This window comes from Lemur catta, chromosome 2 (genome assembly GCF_020740605.2).
Source record: "Lemur catta isolate mLemCat1 chromosome 2, mLemCat1.pri, whole genome shotgun sequence".
Lineage (NCBI taxonomy): Eukaryota > Metazoa > Chordata > Mammalia > Primates > Lemuridae > Lemur > Lemur catta.
The window spans coordinates 114,325,928-114,349,374 of NC_059129.1; the positions used below are offsets into that span (position 1 = coordinate 114,325,928).

The window sequence follows — 23,447 nt, forward strand, 5'->3', positions numbered from 1 at the left end:
TATAAATGAGTATTTTTTTTTTTTTTGAGACAAAGTCTCGCTCTGTTGCTCAGGCTGGAGTGCAGTGATGTCATCATAGCTCACTGCAACCTCAAACTCCAGGGCTCAACAAAAGGAGTAATTTTTAAGTGGTTTAAGATTAAGTAAATTTTAGATCTATGGAAAAAGCACTTACGTGAAATTCCCTGATGATACTGAACAAATTGCATTATTATCTTGAGTTGCTCTTGTCAACACTGGCATCTTTTTGATCCTTTGATGTACTGAGCAGGTTTTAAGCTCAGGGCATTTAAACTAGCAGTTGCCTTTCCCTGCAAATCCCTTGTTTTGTGGAGTGTCTCATGGCAACTCCTTCTCAAGGCCAGCACACTGACCCGTCTTACAGAGGCTTTCTCTGACTTCTCACTCTGTTGCTGGTCTTGCATTGAGACAGAAGCCCTGTCTCCAATCACCGTATCACAGTGGCCTGTTAGCATCTTCACAGCCAGGTAAGTTGTCGCTCATGTGCTCATCATGTGACTCTTAAGCTTCATGAGAGCGGAGGCCCAGTCTGCTCTGATAATCGTTGCATCTCCAGGACCTAGAGTAGTGCTGGGCTCACAGTGGTGCCCTTTCCATCATACTGTGTTATTTAAAATAAGTGTTTTTTCACATTGGCTGCCAATCATTGTCACCTGTGGGGCTTAAAAAACACAGAAGTGCAAGATTGACCTCAAAGATTCTCATTCAGTAGGCCTGGAGTGACACCTTTAAATTTAGATCTAAAGGTATGAATCATCAAAGACTCAGGAAAACAAGGAAAAATAAGCTTTCTATAGCTTCTGAAGTTGTGCTTGTTTTTAAGACTGTCTATATTTATTTTGAATCCTCATCCCATATCCTTAATCCTTGTGACTGCTGCAGAAAGAAAATAAGATCAGATATGAACTTACATTAGCCACAGAAACACCAGCAGTTCCAGAGTTTTAATTATTGCTTCATTAATGTAAAAATTTAATTATAGTTATAATGAATAAATAAGTTTTGGCATGTGCTCTACAAATAAAAAATGTAAATAATTATCATGCAGGATCCTGTCTTAATGCAAAACCAACAATTGCCAAATGATTTTTAAGGAAGGTACTACATACATTTAAATAGTCATTGACTTATGTTTTCTGGTAGCTTATATAAAGCACATGACATTTAATAACTTAAAATACATGTTTATTTTATCCATAATATAATACTTTGTTGTTTATCAGATTCCATTAAAATTGTTTAGCAAATTTCCTTGAAAATAGAACTTTCCTTTTTCCCTTACATTCCCATATTTGATATCAGACTATTCTTAGATTCTCCACTTGACTCATCACCTGGTATCTAAGCAGATTTATAAGTATGACATGCTGTCTCCTATTTACATGTAAGCCATGGAGCGGGGAGTGAATAAGAGTCACATTTGGGTGTCCATTACCAGAACCACTTAGCCAGTTAGTTACAGACCCAGCACTGGAATTCCTCCCCCTTCATATCAAAGGTGTAGCCATATTCCTAAGTTATTAGGAAGAAAAAGAAGAGAAGAAAGAACAGACTACTCAGAGGTGTCTGGCCAGGTCTGTACCTTTGATAATCAAAACAATCATGGTGAATCTCCCACGGGGATCACCAGAAAAGATTTCCCCAAGCTTTTCTGTACCATGTAGAGCTACATTTAATTTATAACCTGAAAATATTTCTTAATACAGACTCATAATCATGCTTGCTGAAATTTCAGCCCATTCTTCTTGCTTGATGAGAAAAGAGCTGGCTGCCGTTTCCTTATGAACAGTCTCTAGAGATGTCCCTTTTCCAGAGGAAAATCTGCTTCATGTTTTATCGCTTTGATCTTTCAACCCCTTAAATCATTTTAGTTTTTCTTCTTGGTAGGTCTGTTCTCTTCTTACTCTCTAATTTAATAGCTCTAAACTGCACATATCCACCACGTGTTCCAGTTCAACATCAAGCAGGTGGGAAGTGAGTTCACGAACTCTGAAGTGCAAGAAATATAACTTTCTTTATTTTTCTGCAACTCATTTTTATTTCTATTTTGAGTTCTTTTTCTACTAAGGGGAATTTTAGGGAAATGTTTGTCCCCAAAGCAAGAGACACTCCCCACTTTCTGCCTGCCAGGCTGCAAAGTAGACTCTTTTACTCACTCCTGTAATCCCAGCACTTTGGAAGGCTGAGGCAGGAGGATTGCTGGAGGCCAGGAGGTCAAGATCAGCCTGGGCAACATAGCAAGACACCATCTCTACAAAAAAAAAAAAAAAGTGTAGACTTCAGAGCTCAAATATACAGAATAGTCAAAAGGATTTTTTTTAAAGCACAATTTGTTTTCTACCCGAGGTAGAATATTATATAAAGTACTAATCCAGGCTGGGTATGGTGGCTCACATCTGTAATCTTAGCACTTTGAGAGGCCAAGGCAGGAGTATTACTTGAGTTCAGGAGTTCAAGATCAGTCTGAGCAATATAGCAAGACCTTGTCTCCACAAAAAAAATAGAAAAATGAACTGGGTGTGGTGGCATGTACCTGTAGTTCCAGCTACTAGGGAGGCTGAGGCAGTAGGATGGCTTGAACCCAGGAGTTTGAGGTTGCTGTGAGCTATGATTATGCCACTGCCCTCATGCCCGGGCAACAAAAAAGTAAATGCATAAAGTCCTCATTTGATATATGATCTTGCTATTTATAAAATAACATATAATTTTATATTGAGAGTAGGCCACACTTCAGAAACAAGGATGCCCATTCAATGATTACTCTCAAGTATGACGTACCCCCAAAATTCCAAACACTGGGATACTTGCTTTTTTTTACATTTTAGTGCCAAGGATTTAGATTGCCAGTGGGTGGCAGGAACTAAGCAAGCAAAGTGCACGTAACTACTGAAGTAGTGGCTAGGGTAAAAAGGGAATTAAAGCCACTAAGCCTCAGAGGTGAAGGGCTGCCCCATCCAATTTTCAGAGTTTAAAAAAGGCATTTGAAACAGTAGAGTCACTGGTGTTACCAGAGGAAAGGAAAGGAAAGAGGGAGGTCGGAGGTGTTAGAACAGGATGTGATTGACAGCAGCTCGCTGCTGGAGCCCACGTGGGTGAGGCTGGGCAAGTGCTGCAGCTCTAGGTCAGTGTGGGGCAGGCCAAGGGATCAGTTAGTTCTGGAACTTCTGAGTGAGACCTTGGCTCCAGTGACATAAGCAGCAGCCAGGATATGGGAAGGTCAACACAGTCAAAGCCCTACCAGGAACTAGGATTGTACCCCGGGCTGCAAGCCAGGACAGGGCTCTCTGCCTATTCTAAGGGTCATCTTGAATGCTGCTTTGTCCTCTGAGGGAGGAGCCAAAGGTCTGTCCACCTTCAGGGACAGCGATCTGCAGTTAGTTTCCAGCACATCTTGTTTGCAGCAGGAGCAACTGGAGGGGTGAGTTGTTGGGAGGCCTGAGAGTGCTCGAAACCCTCTCAGGCAATGTGAGTCTTCTGTGGCTACTGTCTTTGCAGGCATCTTGTGTAGTGTTTGAAACCCGTAGTGGCCAGGCTGATAAATGATTTTCAGCTGTTTCCTGGAGATGGAAAAATTGCAAAGTTCTCTTCTTCATTTTCCATCTCTACCTCCTCAGGTGGGATTACTACCCAACCCTATCCCTGCACGTATGTGCTCGTGTACACAGGGAAAGGGAGATCTCTTTACAAACAATGACCACAGACACGTGGCCAGCTTCCAAAGCTGGGAGGGCCAGAGACACACAGAGGTGATTGGTTACCTGAATGTAGAAAAAGCAGGGAAACCCAGTTCTGCCACTTTCTCTCTGTGAACATCAATTTTCTCGTCTATAAATTAGGGATAATGATACCTACCCATATGAAATAATGTGCATAAAACCCTGGCACAGTGCCTGACACATTTGAGCACAAGTGTCGGTCAAAATTATGGACACACAGCCTTGTCTCTGTGTCCAAGAAGAACTTCCTCAATGGTTTCTCAGTGGCTCGATTTGCCCTACAGGGGACATTGGGCAATGCCTGAAAACAGTTTTGTTTGTCACAACTGGGGGTAAGGGTACTGCTAGTATCTAGTTGGCAGAGTTCCAATATCCTGCTAAACATCCTGCAATGCACAGGACAGTCTCCCACAACAAAACGTTCTCCTGCCCCAAATGTCAAATAGTGCTGAGGTTGAGAAACCCAGGCTGACTCATATAGCAAAAAGGGACAAGGTTAGCTGATTTTTCCTTCACCCTTAGGAATAAGAACATGTTAACACACACATTAATGACCTCACCTAGCACTTAAAGAGACAAAGAGCCTATAGAATTAGACCCTGCTGTGAAGTTAATCTGATTCTGGTGAAAGAAAACTCTTCCTTGATTCTAAAGAGAAACTAAAGGCTTTTTTTTTTTTTATTTAAATAAGCAATTCTAACTACTCAGTTAGCTTATTGACTACAAATTCAAGGATCTAAGGTTGAATTTTGTTGATTTTGATTTTTTACCAATAACATAGCTTTAAAAATGTTTTGCTAGCTTTGTATGATTTACTAAATAATTACTGATATTTGCATGATGGGTAGGGACCAAGAAAAAGTCACATGTTAAATTCTGTGTGTAGAGAGACTTATTTCAAGTTCAGTGAAATTCAAGGAAAAAGATATGAAGTTTAGCTTGCCAGACATACACACGTAAAATGTGCTAGAATTGAGCACTTATATCACAAAGTATTGGAAATAAGTTGATGAAAATTTTTAAAAGGCTTAAATGCATACAAATGCTTTGGAGTCATAGGGCACTTTTTAAAGTTCAACTGTCCTTGTGTTTGCAAGTTGTTCTATTATGTTATGTGAAGTCTCCTTGGTGGGGGGCTCTCCACCTCACTGTCTAGATTGGGTTATCCAGAAGCAGGGGACACCCTGCAGCCACTGTCATGTTGAACAGTTGCTAGACTGTGCTAAACTTCTGAAGTGACACTTTTTTTAAGGGAACATACAGTTTCAAAGCTGCTGATTATTAAGCCCTTCTTTCAGTCATGTTATTTGCAGACTCTCATTTTGGAGCTTTCTTTGCCATCTGGGTCAGATTTTGAAAGAGAACTGAGGCTTCTTCCTGCTTCTATGTTTAGCACGCCATAAATTCCATTAATAAATTTTTAAGTTAGTTTCATTTTCTATTTTTTAAAAATAGTTCTAGATTCAGTCATTTGTTAAAAAATGTGTTCAAAATTGGCTACCATTACACTAGCCACAAACAGACTTCAAAATTTTCTTTGAAAAAAATTCCATTCAAAATATCAGAAATGTTTTCAGAAAATAGAGACAAAAGGTATACATGGTTTCTGAATAATTCAATGTGTCCTAATTTTTAGATGTTCCTCAGTAGTAATTTATCTCCAGAGCAAGCAAATACCAATTTAAAAGAGAATTTAACAATTACATACTGTAGCCAGAAAGTAATACAGAAGAATGGATAACAGAGTTATTAATAATAATCTTCTCCCCATCCAACCTCACCCTTTTGCAGTAACCAGCATCAACAATTTGGTGTATATCCTTTTTCACCTTTCTCAATTCTCACACAAATGCATGGATATTCATGTTCACATACAAAAGGTATTTTATTCCTCTCCCAAATGGTTTGTGTGCAAACATGACTCAGTAACTTGATTTTTGCATTTAACAATAGACAATGAAAATTCCTCCTGGTCAATACATGTAAATCCAATTCATTATTTTGTCAACCTAAATAAGATACTCAAAAGGGTCAGAATCTGATTTAAAGAGAGTTTATTGAAACACAAAATGTGAGTGTTTCTGGCTGACCCAGAAACACCAATTCCAAAGGAATGGAGTCAGCAATCCGAAGTAGGGAAGTTAAGATCTCATATATATAGGTAGAGACTGAGACATTTTTAGCAAGATTACAACATTTTTCATGCAAGATTGAGGCATAGTTACAGCAATTTGATAGGTTATAGATAGTATTTCTTTTTGAAGAGGGCACATTTAACATTTTTTACAGAGGGTACAATAGTCATGGGTTTTCTGTCATCTGGTCTAAGCAAAGCGGGACAATAAAGGAGAAGTTACACTTTAACAAGGGTCATTAATTAAGAAGGCAAGAGGTATTTGTCCCTGATATTGCTTAATTCTCTCTTGTACAGAATAAGAAAAATAAGAAATTGTAACTATATATTGTGACTCAGATCACAGTCACATCTTTCTCAAGGCTTTAAGTGTTTTAGGGGTTCTACCAGCTTTTAAATTATGTTTTTAATTATGTTTTTCAGTTTTTAATAACTGAAAAATAATGCACAGTGTGGGTTGAGTATGCTCTACTTGAACGTTGTTGCCCTACTGATGGGCATTCAGGTTTTTGTAGTTTTCTATCACTACCAATGATGATTTTATATATATCTCCTTAGGTCTGCACCCTTTTTTTCCTGTAAGATTGATTCTTAAGAGTGGGATGGCAGGATCAAAGGCTCTTCCAATCAGCTGTCACAGTGCAGAAGCCAACAGTGTGTTGGCACGAGGGACTGGTTTGGTGGAAGACAATGTTTCCACATATGGGGGGTGGGGGAGTGGGAGGCGGAGCTTAGGCTGTGATGCCAGCGATGGGGAGCAGCTGTAAATACAGCTGAAGCTTCACTGGCCCCTGGTTCCTAAGTTTCATGGAAGACAAATTTTCCATGGCTCTGCGGGGTGGGAGCGGGGCGGAGTGGGGGGTGGCAGAGCTCTGTGGCCTGATCCCTAACAGGCCACGGACCAGTACTGGTCTGTGGCTTAGGGGTTGGGGACCACAGTGTTAGGGGATCCATTTTTCCACAACCTTGCCAACACAGATTATTATCCAGTTTTTGCCTCTTTGCAAACATCTTAGATGAAAAAATAGTGTACTTCTGTGATTTTGATTTGCACTTTCCTTATTACTGGTGAAGTTAAGTGTCTTTTCATATTTCATTTGGCCATTGCATTTCCTTGTCTGTGACTTGCCTTAATCTTTTCTATTTTATTTTTGCTAAACATGTCATGACTCAGAAACACATATTTCCATTTCCTTTAGCATTTATTTTTCCACCCAGATTTCAGGAGGAAAGGAGATTTTCTCTGGTACATTGTCAGTAGCAGCTATTTGAAATGCTAAAGAGTTGATAAGAGAAACTGGAGAAATGTGAATGTTATTAAAATGATTTGCTGAGAGTAAAAGGAAGACTGTCTATACCTCTGAACAATGCTTTTCAAATGTTCAAGCCTCTGAGTCTGGCTGCAGTCCCCATAGGCATGGGTCCAGGCTCGACCTGTTTGTGGCTGCATCATGGCAGGCACTCGCTAAGCCTGGCCACAGCCTTAATGTTATGTAAGGACTAAAGAACTTTAAAAAGTTCAGGCCCATCTGCAGAAGTCTTTCTTACTATCTACCCTTTCTTTAAATATGCCTTGGGAAAAAGCTACATTTTGTCCTGCTTTGTGTTCATAGTGGATATCTTCCATTCCCAAGGGAATTTTTTTTCTTAAATAGCCTTAAAGGATGACCCAGCACTTTACAAGATCAATGAGCATTTAGGGAATGACCTAGGATGGAAGGTAGCCTGTCCAGTGAAGCTGAGTTCACGTACGGCTTGTCTCTATCTCATTCTCTCAGAGGTTGGAGGAGATGAGAAACTGGTCCTAGAGTCCTTGGCTATAGTTTGGGTATCTCACAACAACTCAGGTAACCAAATAAATGAAGGGAAAATCTAGTTCTCTAATCTATTTTTGATGGTGTGAAAAGAAGGAGGAAGAGGAGAAGGAGGAAAAGAAGAGGGTTCTTTTATTTTTTCATTGAAATGAGTGTGACTTTTTATTAATGAATTTGAATTCAGAATAATTTATTACCCTGAAGTTTTCTTGTAATATAAATGAGACTATCCATCTCTCTTCCCCTTTAGAGCAAAAATGTAAGGTTGGGTGTTAAATTTGGAGCTTTATCCTTTATTAGGTTGGGCTTCCTTTTTCAAGTTGTATGAGAAGTGAGTTTGAATATGTGTGGGGGGGGGCATGTTGTGAAATGAGGGCAAGATATAGGGAGAAAGATGATTTAAAGGCTTAGATGGTCTAGCTATTTTTGGTTGGTCTATACCCTTTCCTGGAATAGTTTGTTTCTATTTTTCCTTATGCAATGCATAAGTTTGTTCAGAGAAGGAAGTTCCAAGAGTCTATCCATGAGGAACATTAACTATTTTTTGCTTTTACATAACTATTTGTTTAGTTTTTATTTACAAATTTGTGGCTGCTGTGCTTTTATGGCTTTATTTTTGGGTTGTTTTGATCTGACTTGAAGTCTTATCCATATGCATCTTTTGTGTATATCAAATCGTATCTTTCAAGAGTAGCAAATAATGGTTTGATATGGGAAGAATATCCCAAATGCCTTAATCTTATACTTGAAATGAAGGAGATTGGAAAAGCTGAGGATATTTGTGATGAATGTTTTATATCTTTTAATTGAAAGTTGACCTAGTGTTTGTTTCTGTGGTTTTGAGTGTGGTCACTGAAATGCTAAATAATAGAACAGAAGCCATTGGTGTAGATGAGGCCATGTGACCTTGTGTCAGGAATAAAAGTTCAGGTCTGAGTGGCTCACTTTTTGGTTGGGATTCAAGCTGGCCCCACTGGAGTGAAGTTTGAAGCAGCCCCTCCAGGGACACGTCTACCATCCCATCTGTAAGAAACTTAAGCTTCTCTGTTTCTGGCTTTCATTTCAGGAAACCTGATGTCTTTTATACTTGCTCCCTTGACCTACTTCTAAAACAGTCTTTAAACAATTTCTACAATATTTACAGCTAAGTTGAGCTTTCTTTTATTGATATATTCTAAACAACATAAATTAACATTGATTTTGGAAAATATAACACAATGATGTCCTGGTGACATGAAGAGACATCTTTCTACCGCAAATACTCCCAGGTATACATCAATTTTCAACTTGTCGGGATGTTGGATAAGATCCTGCATATGTGTCTTCATTTGCCAAATAGAACTAATGTTGTAGGGTCACCTGTTATGTCATGAAGAGCCTGATCCATCCTAATCTTTTTCACTTTACTTACTTGTAGTTTTTCCAAGGAAGTAGGGATTTAGGATTTGTTTTATCTGGGATTCAAAGGTATAAACTCAAGCAGAACATTGGTAGAATGAATGCTAGCCTCTGGCTTAATGTTATCCTTGATGGGGCAAGTTGCAGTAACAAAAATGTAGTGATTGTACCAGTAGAGCTGATATTCTCTATCACAGATTATTTTCTACCCCTGTCATTGGTTGTAAGTCTTGGTTATTTTATCACTTCGACACTACAGGAAGAGTTATGCAACCCTGGCTGAGTATCAGACTTAATTTATAGGCAGTCTGATACCGAACAGTGCATATTAAGGCCATGATAGCTAATTAAATTATTCCACAGCTATTTATGGAGCACCTAGTATGAACAAGGCAGTGATGATACAAAGAATAAGGCACCTCATAATCTAAAAGAAGGAAAAGGCAAGGAATCATGCAACTAAAATACAGCATATTAATTGCTACAATATTTTTAAGTCCTCTAACTCTCCTCCTTCTTTACAATGCTTACCAAATAATCCTTTATTGTTCACTTGGTTTCTCAAGTAGATTTGATTCTGAGGAAGGAAAGAGCACAGAACTTGCCTTAAGATATTTGGTCTGCTAGTCAAATCAATCTCCCAGGAGATTTGTTCATAGAAACTGTCATTTAAGAGACTGATCACCATAGTGTGAACTGGTGAAATAAAATTTCTGGACCTAAAAAAGCATAGACCATAGATGAAGGCTTGAAATATGTTATCTCTCAAATATACAGATAACCTGGGGCTCCCAGCCTGAAAGGCCATCTGGTCTTACACAGTAATTAAAACTGTGTCATAATGCAGTGATATTTTCTGTAGTTAGCCCAGTGATATGATGCCCCAAAGCAAACCACTCCCATGGCCCTGGGCAGTGTCACTCTAGCCATAGTATGAGCCTTCAGGAGCCTTCAGGAGCATCCTGCAAGCACAGCTGGGCATGGGACCAGGGAGGCACTGGATAAAGGGTCTAGTTCTGGCTCCCTGAGATTCCTGTCCCTGAAGATGAGTAGGAGTCCTGGTCAGGTGTTGGCCACAGAAATGATAATTTAGGTTTATGTGCATCCTGGAAACCTTAACTGGTTTGAGCTCCTTGAAGGTTGCTCATCCTTCAGGACCTGTGTGATATTTGGTTAACTGTTGGGCACTATATACTTTCTTCTGTTTATTGTATTCCACTGAATTTTGATGACTTCAACAATACACAGTTAACCTGAGAATTTTATATCAATAGTATATTTCCTCTTGCAGTCATATGTATGAATGAGAAATGGAAGGAAATAGTTCCATATAGTTGTTGATCTCTATCTGTAATAGCATGTCCCTTCCAGATCTTTAGCCAAAGTTAGATTTTGGCCAGTCACAAATCTTTCCTTAGAGATTAGAGTCAATTTTAATCAGCATATAACTATTTGGATTGTCACCTAAGCAGCATATTAGGGGGGAAAAAAAGGAAAGATGGAGTATAAGAATTTAATTTAATCTGCTACAAGCTCAGAAGCATCTTCAGATAAAATTCTTAAAATATGCATAAAATATTTTTTTCACCTGATTAGTATACTCTCAGGCTGAGCATTACAGATATAATTTCTTTTTTTAGCCGCATTATTAAATGAAACCAAAGCTTTAGAAAACAGTACTATTAATAGTGGTGACTCATGTGTTCTTCACATTTTAAGAAGAATAAACATTTACAGGACAGTGTGCCTGAAATATTCTCTTCATAAACTTGTTTAGCTATAATTGTAATAATATGTAACATTGTGTGTCTCAGTATAATTTATATGCAATTTGTAACCTAGTTTATGCTATATATAGTATATGGTAGTTATATATTAAATACATAGGTATGTATGTAATAATATATATAGGAGGTGAAAAAGCTAAAATTTTAGATCAAATTAAGGCACACAACATGATACTCATCATTCTAGTATTGTTGGCGACTTGGTAGGATTCTTAGAAGAGAAACTGAGGAGGAAGAGGAAAGAGGCTTTTGAGGGTGACAGGGTGGCACTGAAAGCTTACGACTGCATAGAACATGACTGAGGAACACTGCATACGAGGGCCCAGCTGCCTTCGAGGCTCTGGTGGGAAAACCGTAGGCAGTCCAGCTGGAATCATCCCTTGCAGCCAGCTGAGGAAGGTTCTGAATGCTCGTGTAAGAATTTCACATCTAGGCTTGAAGCAATGGAGATCTATTGTAGGTTTTTTGCACTGGGTTTTGACATGATAAAAGTAATGTGTTCAAAATATTGAGTGCTATGTAGATTGGGTGGTGGAGAAAGAGAATACACGCAGGGAGGTGAAATTTGGCTCAGATTTCAGTAGTCTGAATATGTAGTGATAAAAGCCTGAATCACTTGTCATAGCAATGAAATTTAAAAGGAATAGACAAGTATGACAGATATTATGAAAAGGGCATCAAGAAGACTTGATAGTTTGATTTTTTATCTTAGGGGATTAATTCAACAAACACTAGTTGCACAAGTCCTATAGGAGAGAGTTTGGGAGACATAAACCACCCGGACTCTTCCCAGTCGTGTTCCTGGTGGGGAGACGGCAGCTGTTAAAGCTCCGGCCCTTGGTTGTCAGTAAGCCCCGTCCTAGTGAGCAGAGGGCTTGACAGGGGTCTTGGGTGGGATATGGAGATGTTTCAGTTCCTGCCCAATCTCTGCATGAGCTGCTGTGATCAAGTCAAAACAACATGAACCTAATAGATTTGCATTTAAATCTCAAGTCCACCATTCATCAACTGTGTTAGCTTAGGCAAGTTATTTAAGTTCCTGACTCATCATTTCCTCTTTGGAAAATGAGAAAATGCCACCTATGGAAGACAGTTCTCCATAGCTCTTTTTCAGGCAGAGACAATGACTGCCTTTTTTCTGAACTATTTTTTCCAGGATATGTATAGTGAACAGCCTTAGAAGACAGAGGTGGAGCAAAAGTCAGCTTTGCTTACTGTCTAGTGGAATAAAGATAATGTCTTCCTCCAGAGCAAAGCGCAGGCAGGTTTGCTTACTGCCTATTAGAAAAGATTTGGATTCCCTGAGCTCAGGGTTCTTCAGCTGGGAAGCAAATCCATGGTGTGTGCAGTATCCATCTAGGCCCTTCCATGTCACCCTGCATGGGACTTGGTGGCAAGAAGAACCAACCTGAACATGATGTCCTTGCTGCTTACTGTGCTGTAAGTCTCCGATCTAGGAGTCTTGGGTCTTCTGCCAGTATCCGTGACATTGTGAAGACTAACTTGTTAGCTTGCAAGTTGGGTAAAATCTCAGACCCCTTATAGTGCTTGATGCCACCTGCCTCATGTATTTCTTGCGGGGACGAGGCAAGATAAGATATGTAACCGCACCTGGTGCATACCATGTGGTTAAGAAAAAAACACATTTATTCTACTTCTCCCCTTAAGAGAGTAATTGAGCAGCTGCTGAGAGAAAGTTCCTGCAGTGGTAGCAGCAGTTATGCTCTTTTCAATATAGTTTCGGAGTCAGGGTAGATCCTTTGTCTGAGTCACAGGATATAGCTTGTAATGATTCATAGAGAAGAACCCAACACGGTTTAAGAACAGTAGATCATTATGCTGCCTGCTTGCAGCTGAAGGTCTGGGGTCCCTCGTTAACTTCTCTTGAAGCCAAAAAAGTATCATGAGAGAGAAGCACAGAGCAGCCTGGTAGCAATTTTTTGTCCATTTCCCTAGGATTGAGCCAGGGATAAGGAGGGGTAAGCGTAGTTTATGTGGGATGAGACAGGAAAACAGGTTGGGGCTTCGGGAAGAGAAGAGAAACTGCTCGCTCTCTCTCTCAGAGAATGTCAATCTGAAGGAGAAGATGGAAGAAACTGTCCCTTTAACAAGTTCCCAGAAGGGATTGGTGGAGGAGGGACGGTCACTTTTGCACAGTCTCTTGACCTCTGTCATCACTTAATGCCTTTCCTTTGCACACCTTAGTATGGCATTTGGAGGACCAATCCCAGGTCACTGCTTTCGGAGACATTCTGTGATCACTGGTTCCAGGCACAGCTGGGACATTTGCTCTTAGCTGTGGGCTGCCCTGACGTCATCACGCTAGGACACGTGGGGGCGCCAAGGTGAGCAACACCGGTTTTCCGTCATTCAGCTGGCTACGTTCTAGTAAGGGAGATAAGACGTGTAATCAAATAGACACAACACAAGGGAGAAAGGCGCAAGTGCCTGACAGTGGGCCAGGCGCTGATAAAGTGCTGTGTGATGACAGCACCGCCAAGGGAGACAGCGGGTCCAGAGCCCCCCCAGCCTTCAGGCCCCACGCCTCACTCCCCCTTGCATCTCACTGAAGAAGCGCTTACGCCAGTGCAGACAGCCCTGAAGCCCAAAGGGTGGGGATGAGCCAGCAGGCCCTAGCTGGAAGCCGCAGGAGCCTGCGCAGAGCTGTGAACACAAAGCTGAGTGCTTTCTTGTGTCTCTGACACAGCTTTATTTATTTCCCAGACGCAGCCTTGAACTCTAAGGCTGCAGTTTACCTGTGTCAGGCCACTCAGCTTCTCAGAAAACAGCCCAGCTTGTTTTAGATCCTTGGCTTTGGGCTTAATCCCTGGTGACTTCTATGATGAACTTGGAGGCACAGAACGCTGGGCTGCCACCTGTGGCTGTGACCCAAATGGAACCATGGGTTCTGATGTGGCCTGTGCTCTCAGGAGGCCCCCACCGTGAGGGGCCAGGCAAGTTGAGCTCAGCCTCAAACATTGGGGAAGAGAACGCTCATCTGTCAGGTAAAGAAGGACACAGCTCTAAAGAAAGACAAGCCCACAGTTGTGGGGTCTGTGCCGATCTTCCCAAATATGGACTACTCGGGAAACTCCAGGCAACAGTCCTATACCCTGACCTCCAGGAAATTCCTGGTTGGTCTCTCCAGAGGTAGTCACTATAGTGCCAGAGGGGTCTCCAGCTCTTCTGGTTGAGCCGGGATCCCTGGACTTTCCTCTGTGCACATACAAAGATACTCCCAGATAAACTATTAAAAAGCCAAACCTTAATTACCAGATCTGCCTTCAGAATACAAATAGAGATCACAGACCAACAACTGGTAGCTACTGTCCTTCTGTCTCAGAGAATCCAAATGCCCTGAACAACACCGCTGCATCGAGGTGTGCTGGGGGCACGGTGTGGCTGGGTGACTAGGTGACAACTGCCCCACACCTGACCCTTTGCAGAGTGATGGGGGCTGGGCTCAGGGAAAGCAAAGAAGGAAATTGCCATTTATTGTTCAAGTGTGGTTTAGGCTCCTGGACCATTTATATCCAACAAGATCCCAAAAACTACAAATGGCAAAGTGACCTGTGCAGGCTTAGAGAAAACCAGTTTGGGACCACAAATAATTCATCAAATTTTTAATTAATGTAACTTGAGGTCATGGCAAGTCATTTGAAGTCACAGAGCTGAAACTTGGTAGAGTTCACAACAATCTCTCTTTTACCTGAATTCTATGATATCATAGAATTATAGAAAGTTAATCTATAACAAGGGTCATTAATCAAGAAGGCAGGAGGTTTTTGTCCCTGATGTTGTTTAATTCTCTCTAGTCATTATACAGAAAAAGGAAAATAAGAAAGTGAGTTAATCTATAACCTGAGAACAGAACTTGTAACAAATTGTGACTCAGATCACAGTCACATTTCTCTCAAGGCTAAAGTGTTTTGTGGGTTCCAATAGCTTTTGACTTATATTTATTTTCATAGTTGATTCATACTTGCCAATGTTTAATTCACTATTCTTCAAAATGTCTGTAAGACAGGGAAGGACATAGGGATAGAGGCTTTGTAGCCAGACTAGCCTAAGTTACAGCCCAGCTACTTGGGACTGAGCCCCGGTCCCATGAGTTCAGGTCTTCATCTGTAAGCTGGGCCAGATGTTGGTGACTTCTCAGTTGGATCTGGTTCAGATTTTTGTGTTATTTGGCTCTGCACGTGAGACTTCAATGGCCAATTGCAAGCATAGTGAAAGCAGGCATATGGTAGCATTTGACAAGTACTTTAAGGCCTCCCTGCTTTCCAAATATCTCACTTGGCCAATGGAGAAGTGCAATTCTTGCTTTATAATCAGATCTGTCATTATTTGTTATCATCATTAAAACAATTTCATGTATCTTATTGCATGTAAAAGAGAGTAAAATGGCTGTCTTTAAGTGCAAAATACTCCTATGGCAGGGTCGCAAAATTTATTCACGCTGCATCTTGGTATACATACATGTCCTCAGTTTTCTTTTTAAACCTATACCTGATCTAGGGATGAGCCCCTAGGCTTTAAGGAGTGGGAAAAAATATTAGGCCTAGTCCATTCCAATGCAATCATTGAAAAAGCCCATTTAAATAATGCTTAATTCCTCGGTAAAATTATCCTCTACTCCAAATTTCTCTTTCTTTAGCTCCCCTTTTCCTTTGTCTTAGCTAAGGGGGATCTGACATGTCTGGTATATGGAAGCAGGAAGGACACACGTAGTGTCTTGTATTCTCCTCTGGCTCTTCAGGCAGCTGGGAACAGGGTGTCCTCTGATGCTGAAGTCCGATCTTGTCTCGCTTAGCTGGGTTTGGGTCCAGTAGCCCCTCCAAGCTGACCTGGCCTTGCCTTGGCTCTCCCTGCTGGAAATTCTCTTCACTTCCTCCATCCAGACCTCTGGCCAGGGCTGGTTACCGCAGTCCCTGCTGCAGGGGCACCAACCCCTTGCCGAGGTGGCATGTTTCTCCCTAAGTACCGTGGGACATTCTGGTCCTATCTGTGGTTAACTGACTACAGAAAAGTAACTTGGAACTAAAAACACCAAGGACCTATCTGCCCAATCACTTGCCACATTTACAGTGATGTGACCACGCACCAGGTTCGTGTGGGGTACCCTGAAAGATAGTCCTTCCTAGAGTTCAAGAAGGAAATCGGGGCAGGCTTCCTTGCACCCCTCAGGGACCAGGAAAGAAGTAGAGGGATGTCTTTAAAGGGGTGCCTGATTCCAGAGAGTTTAATGAATGGACTGTTAGAAAAACGGCAAGGGTGAAGGGCAACCAACAGGGACTGTTGAAGCACCTTGGAACAATGGCAGTAGGAAGTCAAGACAATCCCTAGGCTGGAGAGAGGGTGGAGTTCTTGGGACTGGACCAGAGCTGAGCTATGGAAGAGGACTACCTAATGGCAGCTGTGGTCTTTGGTCCATGAAAGCTGAGACTACAGAATACAGCCTGGCAGGGAGGGAGGCATCACTTCTGCGCCCCAGTGTCCTGAGGGGTCTCCCACAGGCCAAGGGTAAGGGGATCGTATTCATGTAATCCTTCGGCCATCTCCTGGGCACAGGGCAGGGTGGAGGAGGGTAGAGAGTGGGAATGGATGGGCAAAGAGAATCTCCAGCAGGTTCCTCTACAAATCTAACACATTCCATCCTTTCTGGGCCCATGCCCAAAGAGAAAGATTGGATGTACACATCTCAGGGCTTCTCTCTCCTCATTCTTTCTCCCTTTCTTCTCCCCGTCATCTCCCAGGGATAGAACAGGAGGTGCATACATGCTTGGTGTATCTTAGTACACTGGGTACCACGGGGGGAATTGCTTGGGCTGGGTGTCCTGGGCTTGGCTCAAAAGCAATACCAGAAAGGAAGGATCAAAATAATAATTATTTCTGGGAGATGTGATTAATATTGGTTTTAATTAATTATTGTATTCTACAATGATCAAGGATTACACATTAAAAAGGAAATTACCTAGCATTGAACCTGGCCTCTGGAGTAGAGGGAGGGCACAAGGGCCTGATGAACTTGCATCAGCAACACTCCGAGTTTACTAATGTGTGTCAGTGTGTTATCAGCGACACGAGGGTGCAAATGGTACATGGTTGATTCAGAGGTCAGGATGTGGGCAGGAGGACCTCAAGAGTGGGCCAGCTTTAGAACTCTGTAGACTTGGGCCACATTTTTACTTGCTTTACCTAAAATGTTCTGATTTTATAGGATAATTGTTTACTTTTCTTTTTTGACTTTAGATAAAACCCATTGTAATTGTTTTATTAAATAATAATACATATACAAAAAGATATTCACAAAATAAGGGTAAAAGTGCAGCAAATACTCATGCACAGAAATTCAGTGTCTCAGAAATGCAGCACTAGCATTAATCCCTATTACCCTGTGGGCTTCTCTTGTTCCCATCTCCCTCCCTCCTAGGAGAAAACCACGCTCCTGAATTTTTTAACATTGCCTTGCTTTTCTCTCTATTATTTTATTCCTAAATAATATTTTATTTAGTTTCATATGCCTTTGGACTTCATTTAAATGGAGTTATCCTTTATTATTCTTCTGCAACTTGTGTGGTTCACTCAGTATCTTGTTTCGGAGTTTCATCTGTGTAGTGCACATAAAGCTGTAGTTCACTCATTTCTCTCTTGTGAAGCCTTCGTAGTGTAAGTGCACCGCGATATACTTACGCATCGTCCCTGTTTATGGACTTTTGCGTGACTTACAGTTTGTTGCTTCTATGAAAGTTCTTATCAGTGACCCCTGATGCTCCTGTAGAATGTCTCGTGCTCATGTAGAATGTCTCGGGTATATACATAGTGAAATTGCTGGATTCCACTTTAACAGATAATGCTAGATTATTTTCCAAATTATTTTTGTCTATTTATATTCTTGGTAGCAGTGTATGAGTTTCCGTCCTCCATTGTCACCAGCATTCAATAATGTCAGACTTTTTAACTTTTTGCTAATCCAGTGGGTGTGAAATGATTTAATTTGTGTTTCCCAGAACATCAACAAAGTCGAGCATGTTTTCTTAGGTTTATTAACCATTTGTGATTTCTCCCGGCAAAGAATTTGTTTGGGTCTTTTGGCACATATTTTGATGGAATTATCTCTGTTTTTAAATTGGGTTGTAGAAATTCTATATATTCTGAAGATGAATCTTCTGTTAGTTATATGTGTGGGAGATATCTTCTTCCAATTAGTGGTTTGGCTTTTCATTTTCCATATAGTGTGTTTGATGAAGAGACAATCTCACGCATCCCTTCTTTCGTGGCTTGCCCTTTTTGTGTCTTGTTTAAAAAAAAAAAATCTCTTCCTACACAGAAGTTCATATAAACTCCTAGATTGTCTTTTAAAATGTTTGTAGTTTTGTCCCTGTGTATTGTGTGAAGGTGTCCAATATAATATTTTCTATAGGAATAACTATCAAGACAATTTATTAAAGGACTTTCTTTTCCCTACAGAGGTACAAATGCCAGCTCTGTCATAAATCATGTCATAAGTGGAGTTTCCTGGCTCTTCCAGAGAACACAGGCATTTGTGCCAGCCAGAAGCTGAGGGGCCCTACCAGGGAAATTCTTTATATTTTGAATAATAAGACATTTATCTCACATGACAAGTTAGACGTTGAGCTATTCCGGGTTAGTCTCAAGCACAGTGATGGCGTCCAGAACCCAGGTACTTCTCGTCTTTTCCTCTGCCAGAAGCAGTTTGTCCAGGGTGTTTTCTCACAGCTGTAACCGCTCCAAGCTCTGGGTATTACCACCTCCAAAGTGAAGTGGAAAAAGACCTTCATATTTTAAATTCTGACCTCAAGGTTGTTTTGGACCACCCAGGCATTGTGCATTCAAGTTGCAAACTCACATGCAGTCCCACCCAGGGTTACGAATTCTCAGGGGAGGGTTTTTTCCTCTGTCCATTCAGTGCCTGGCAGACCCCTGTGTGGGGAACAAAGGTATTTATTTCCAGTTCACCTGGCTCTCAGGGTGTATCCCTGTGGGGACACAGATTTATGCAGGTGTCTCACGTTAAACTCCTCTCCATGGGTGGGCCCTGGACCCCATGAGACAGTGAAAATCGAAGCTGGAATTCACCCGTGTGGCAAATGTAGAACTTCATGAACGCTTGTTTTGTTTACATCTCTGGCTTCCCATTTTCACTTAGGTTTTTGGCTTCTTAGCATTCTTTAAGTTCTCTGAGCTCACCACACATTTAGGAAGATTTTTGACTTTTCTGAAACTTTCGGTTGTTTTTCAGAGGGAGGGTCTGTCAGTGTATCTAATCCTTCAGGCTATGAAAACAGAAGTTGGCTATAAATTCATTTTTAAAGTTGCATTCTGTTTTTATCGATTTTGCCTAAAGGTTTGCTGGAGACTGAACCATTGCAAGGAAGAGATGAAGATGCAGTAGCCAGTGCTGACTTCTCTAGCATGCTTTCTGAGGAGGAAAAGGAAGAGTTAAAGGCAGAATTAGTTCAGGTATGTTCAGTAGACTTGCCTATCTCTGGATCTTGAGAGTTACAATTAGTCTGATATAAGTCCCGTATTGCAATTATGTTGTCTTTCATTTAATAAAATTTATAAATGAATACACTGCAAGATTATTCGTTTTTTCCAAAGTATTTTTCTAATGCTAATTGTCCTTTACCTGTTGGTTATGGTCGTACAATGAATGACTGTGCTGTTTAAGCAATAATAATTAGTTTTAAATATGCACTTCTTATTCTTTTTAGTATCAGAATACTATGGGAATAATAAATCACTTACAAACCTGGTGGAATTTATTCATCTATGGTACAGGTGCAAGCTCCTTTTTAAGAGCAGTTCTAGTTTTACATCAGTCAATTAATTCAACAAATACTTCGAAATGATTTTTTTAAAAATAAAAAGCCAATTATAGAAGCAACTGGATTTATTGTGTACTCTTTTGCAAAAGAATGAAGCTCTGGGGGTAGAGAGGAAAGCTATGATTGATTAATTGAGGCTTAATTAGATGTTGTGTAGCTGCTGTGGGGATGTGGGCCTAGAGAGGAGGAGGATGCTGTGCTCATCGTGAATACAACTCTTTGTTCAAGCTTTTTGTTTGCACCCACCAAGCCCTAGACACTTCTTCGCTGAGGAGCCTTTCCTTCCTAGGAAGGGAGGGCTGGAGAAAGGGCTCCTCAGGTAGGAGGAAGCCACGGAGCCACGGGAGCAGAGGCCAGTACCTCTCCCCATTCTGTGTCCTGGCCATGGGGCAGAAGCACTTTGGCTTCCTGCACTGGCCTTTGCGCAGGCTGAGCACACAGCTTTGAGCTCCCCTTACCCTCTCCCCCTCTGTCCACTCTGGACTCGTCGAATTCTAACATTCTGCTAGTGTGTGCCTATGGCAGCTCATAATAATATTAAAGACTTTTCAGGGACTTTGCCAAGACACACCCTAAAATAATTTCATTTTAAAATAAAAGAGCATTTAGTTCCTTTAGTACAAACAGAAATGATTTCAGTAAGCACAGTGCCTCCGATCAAATAGCCTGGGTCTTTCACTGGGTCTGTGGCCACCGATTGGCCGCACATACCAGAGTGCACAGACCAAAGTCAGCCTTAACAATAATGGACTAACTCCACACTTTCTTATGGCCTGAAATTCTGGTTCATGACCTGTTTATATGAAATGCAGTATCCAAAAGTTATATTCTGGTGTAAGCTAAGTGATGCCCTTAGACTTGGGCTGATCTCCTGACTCCATCCACTCACACAGGCACCGCATTTTTGTGTGCTTACCAAGTGCTGGCAGTAGGAAGATGTCTCCTATTGGTGGGAGACATAAAATAAGCCAATAGTGTCCAAAAAGTTTACGTCTTGGACAAATTCAGCATTTTAAAAGGGGAATCTCTTTTAACAGAATTTGATCTTTAATTTATTATGTGGTCACGCAGTATGTTTGTTCTTAAAAGTCCTTCCAATGTGAGGCCAATATCACCTCCGATCTGGTGCAGTGGTTTGTGCATAGAGGGTGTGCAATTAATATTTATAATTAGCTTGAACTGTTTTACTACTTAAACAAATATTTATATTTGTAACTACCAAAAATAGAATATGCTTTTTTTTTTATAAACCTTATGACTATATATAGAAGTACCATTTTGTTTCAGTTATTAATTCTCATTGGTCTTATTACTGGCTGCTCCTGAAATCTTTTCTGAGGCCTTTATACACCTATTCTGGCTTTTCTCCTCTTTCTCTCTCTCTAAATAAACTTGCTCAATAATTCTGTGCCGCTAGCACCCCACTCCCACTTTAATTTCACCAAGCTGCATGTTATGCTTAGCATTCCATAACGTGCCTTGGCTTTTGAAAAGGACGAAGTGTTGGCATTAGTCCTGTAAATTTGTGATTATATAACAATCAAATACTGCCAATGTCCCCTGGATAAAATGACTCAAGAAAAATAGGCATCAAGAGGAATAGGAAAAATACCAGACAGCATTATCAAGTAGGCAAAGCCTATTTTCATGCTCCCTTGATCTCTCTTTTGGCCCTTCCCTCTTCCTTTGGTGTGTGGTTCCCCAGGAAGAACACACAGTGCCTTCAAGCTGTCTGTTCTTGGACAAAGAAGTGCCTTGGGCTCTGGACCTTTCTGTTTCAGCTTCTTCCTGAAGAACTTCCTTCTTTCTGGACTGAGCTAATGCACAGCTCATGTGTTCATGACCATAATGTCTTATTGTTATGCCCCTCCCAGACAGTATCTGCATTTTCATCTTGGTTCTTGCAGCCAAAGGCAGGCATAGCCAGAAGAAGAGGCAGGCCTTGAGGCAGTAAGCACAAGAGACCAACATCTGAACACTATACTGATGATTCATAGTTTCTGAAAGTATTTTTTCTTCTGGGTTTGCAGTTTGAAATTTTGTGTAATCTAGAAGATGAAATAGAAAAATAAAATTTCAAGCTTATAGTAGAAATTTCATATTGATGCTAAATCATTAGCTAATTCAGATTAGTTACTTCACATTTTTTTTTCATTTTATATTGAGGTAAATTTGTATTACATAAAATTACCCATTTTAAAGTGAACAATTCAGTGGCATTTAGTACACTGTGTTGTGTAACCACCACCTGTATCTAGTTCCAGTATATTTCATCACCCTGAAAGGAAACCTCGTACTCATTAAGCAGTTGCTTCCCATTCCCCCTCCCCCGGCTTCTGGCAACCACCAGTTTGGATTCTACCTCTATGGATTTACCTATTCTGGATATTTCATATAAATGGAATCGTATAATATATGACCTCTTGTGTCTGGCTTCTTTCGTTTAGCCTGATGTATTTGAGGTTTATATCTATGTTGTAGCGGTCATCAATACTTCATTCCTTTTTATGGCTGAATAGTATTCCATTTTATACTACAATTTGTCTATCCATTCATCCCTTGGTGGACATGTGGGCTATTTTCACTTTTTGGCTACTGTGAGTAGTGCTGCTATGAACATATGTGTACACGTATTTGAGATCCTGTTTCCAGTTCTTTGGGATATATACCTAAGAGTGGGATTAATGTGTGATATGGTAATTCTGTGTTTAACTTTTTGAGAAATTTCCAAGACTATTTGCCACAGTGGCTGAACCATTTTACACTCCCATCAGCAACGTACAAAGGTTCCAAATCTTTTACATCTTTGCCAACACTTATTTTCCTATTGATTCATATTTAAATAATCAAGTTTATGCATCTTATCTTGGGCATAAATATTTATTCTGCAAGTAGATCTTCTGGGGAGTCAAAAAACCAAAGAATTAGACTATTAATTTGTAATGAAGAAATAATTAATTTAAAATTAAAAGGGTCAATGCTGTGTGTGGAAAATTAACAGCAACAAAAAAAAAGGAAGAAAGAAAAAATTAAATTAATAGGGAAAGGACATATTAAATACTTTAATTAATTAATGTAATTTACCTGCACTCCGTCTCATTCCAAATTTGATGCGGCTTACAAAACTACTTACAATATAGAGTTTACATACTACTTGCGTTAGAATATCCGGGGGTGCTTGTTAACGTAGGTAGTCTGGTCCCACCAAATTTAAGACATCAGACTCTCAGGGCATTGAAAAAGAAGCATACATCTGGGAATCTGCATTTTAAATGTGCTCTCTGGGCGACTCTTACGTAAACTGAAGTTGAGAACCACTGGTATAACTAGACCAAAAAATCTCATTAGTCAAATGAGGGATTGAATTTCACTATTCGTCAGCATGAAAAAATATTTGTGATTGGAGACCTTTTTGTTGTGTTGTTGCAGCAAGATTTTGGCTCTGCAGAAAGAGAGGTGGTTGGCCATTTTCAGTCGTGCAAGTTAATGTAACTTAAGACTGTCTGTTTTTCCAACTTCTGGGGTTTGCTTAATAGATTTGGGGGTGTACATTTGGCCTTCAATAAATATGCTGAAAGCTTTGAGAAATATGAATCCTTATATTTTATTGAAATGGTTAGAATTTTATGATAGAACCTGAGAATAGACCCTACTAAATAACCGAGTTCAAAGAAGTCTCTTCCCCACAAATACCTTTTAAGATGTGCCTGTATTTTTAAATTATT

The 23,447-nt window shown here is 40.5% G+C and overlaps 1 protein-coding gene across 8 annotated transcripts in view; it reads left to right on the top strand.

The window, feature by feature from the left end:
- The window catches only part of TPD52L1 (TPD52 like 1), a 78,272-nt gene that overhangs the window by 33,872 nt on the left and 20,953 nt on the right, over nt 1–23,447 (top strand). For 7 of the 8 annotated variants that reach the window (XM_045544291.1, XM_045544299.1, XM_045544292.1 and 4 more), the window contains exon 2: nt 19,239–19,354. In XM_045544291.1, the coding sequence (XP_045400247.1) occupies nt 19,239–19,354 (116 nt within the window). Of the gene's footprint in view, nt 1–3,359; nt 3,440–19,238; nt 19,355–23,447 lie in introns of those variants that run through there. The other variant, XM_045544294.1, reaches the window with a different exon arrangement.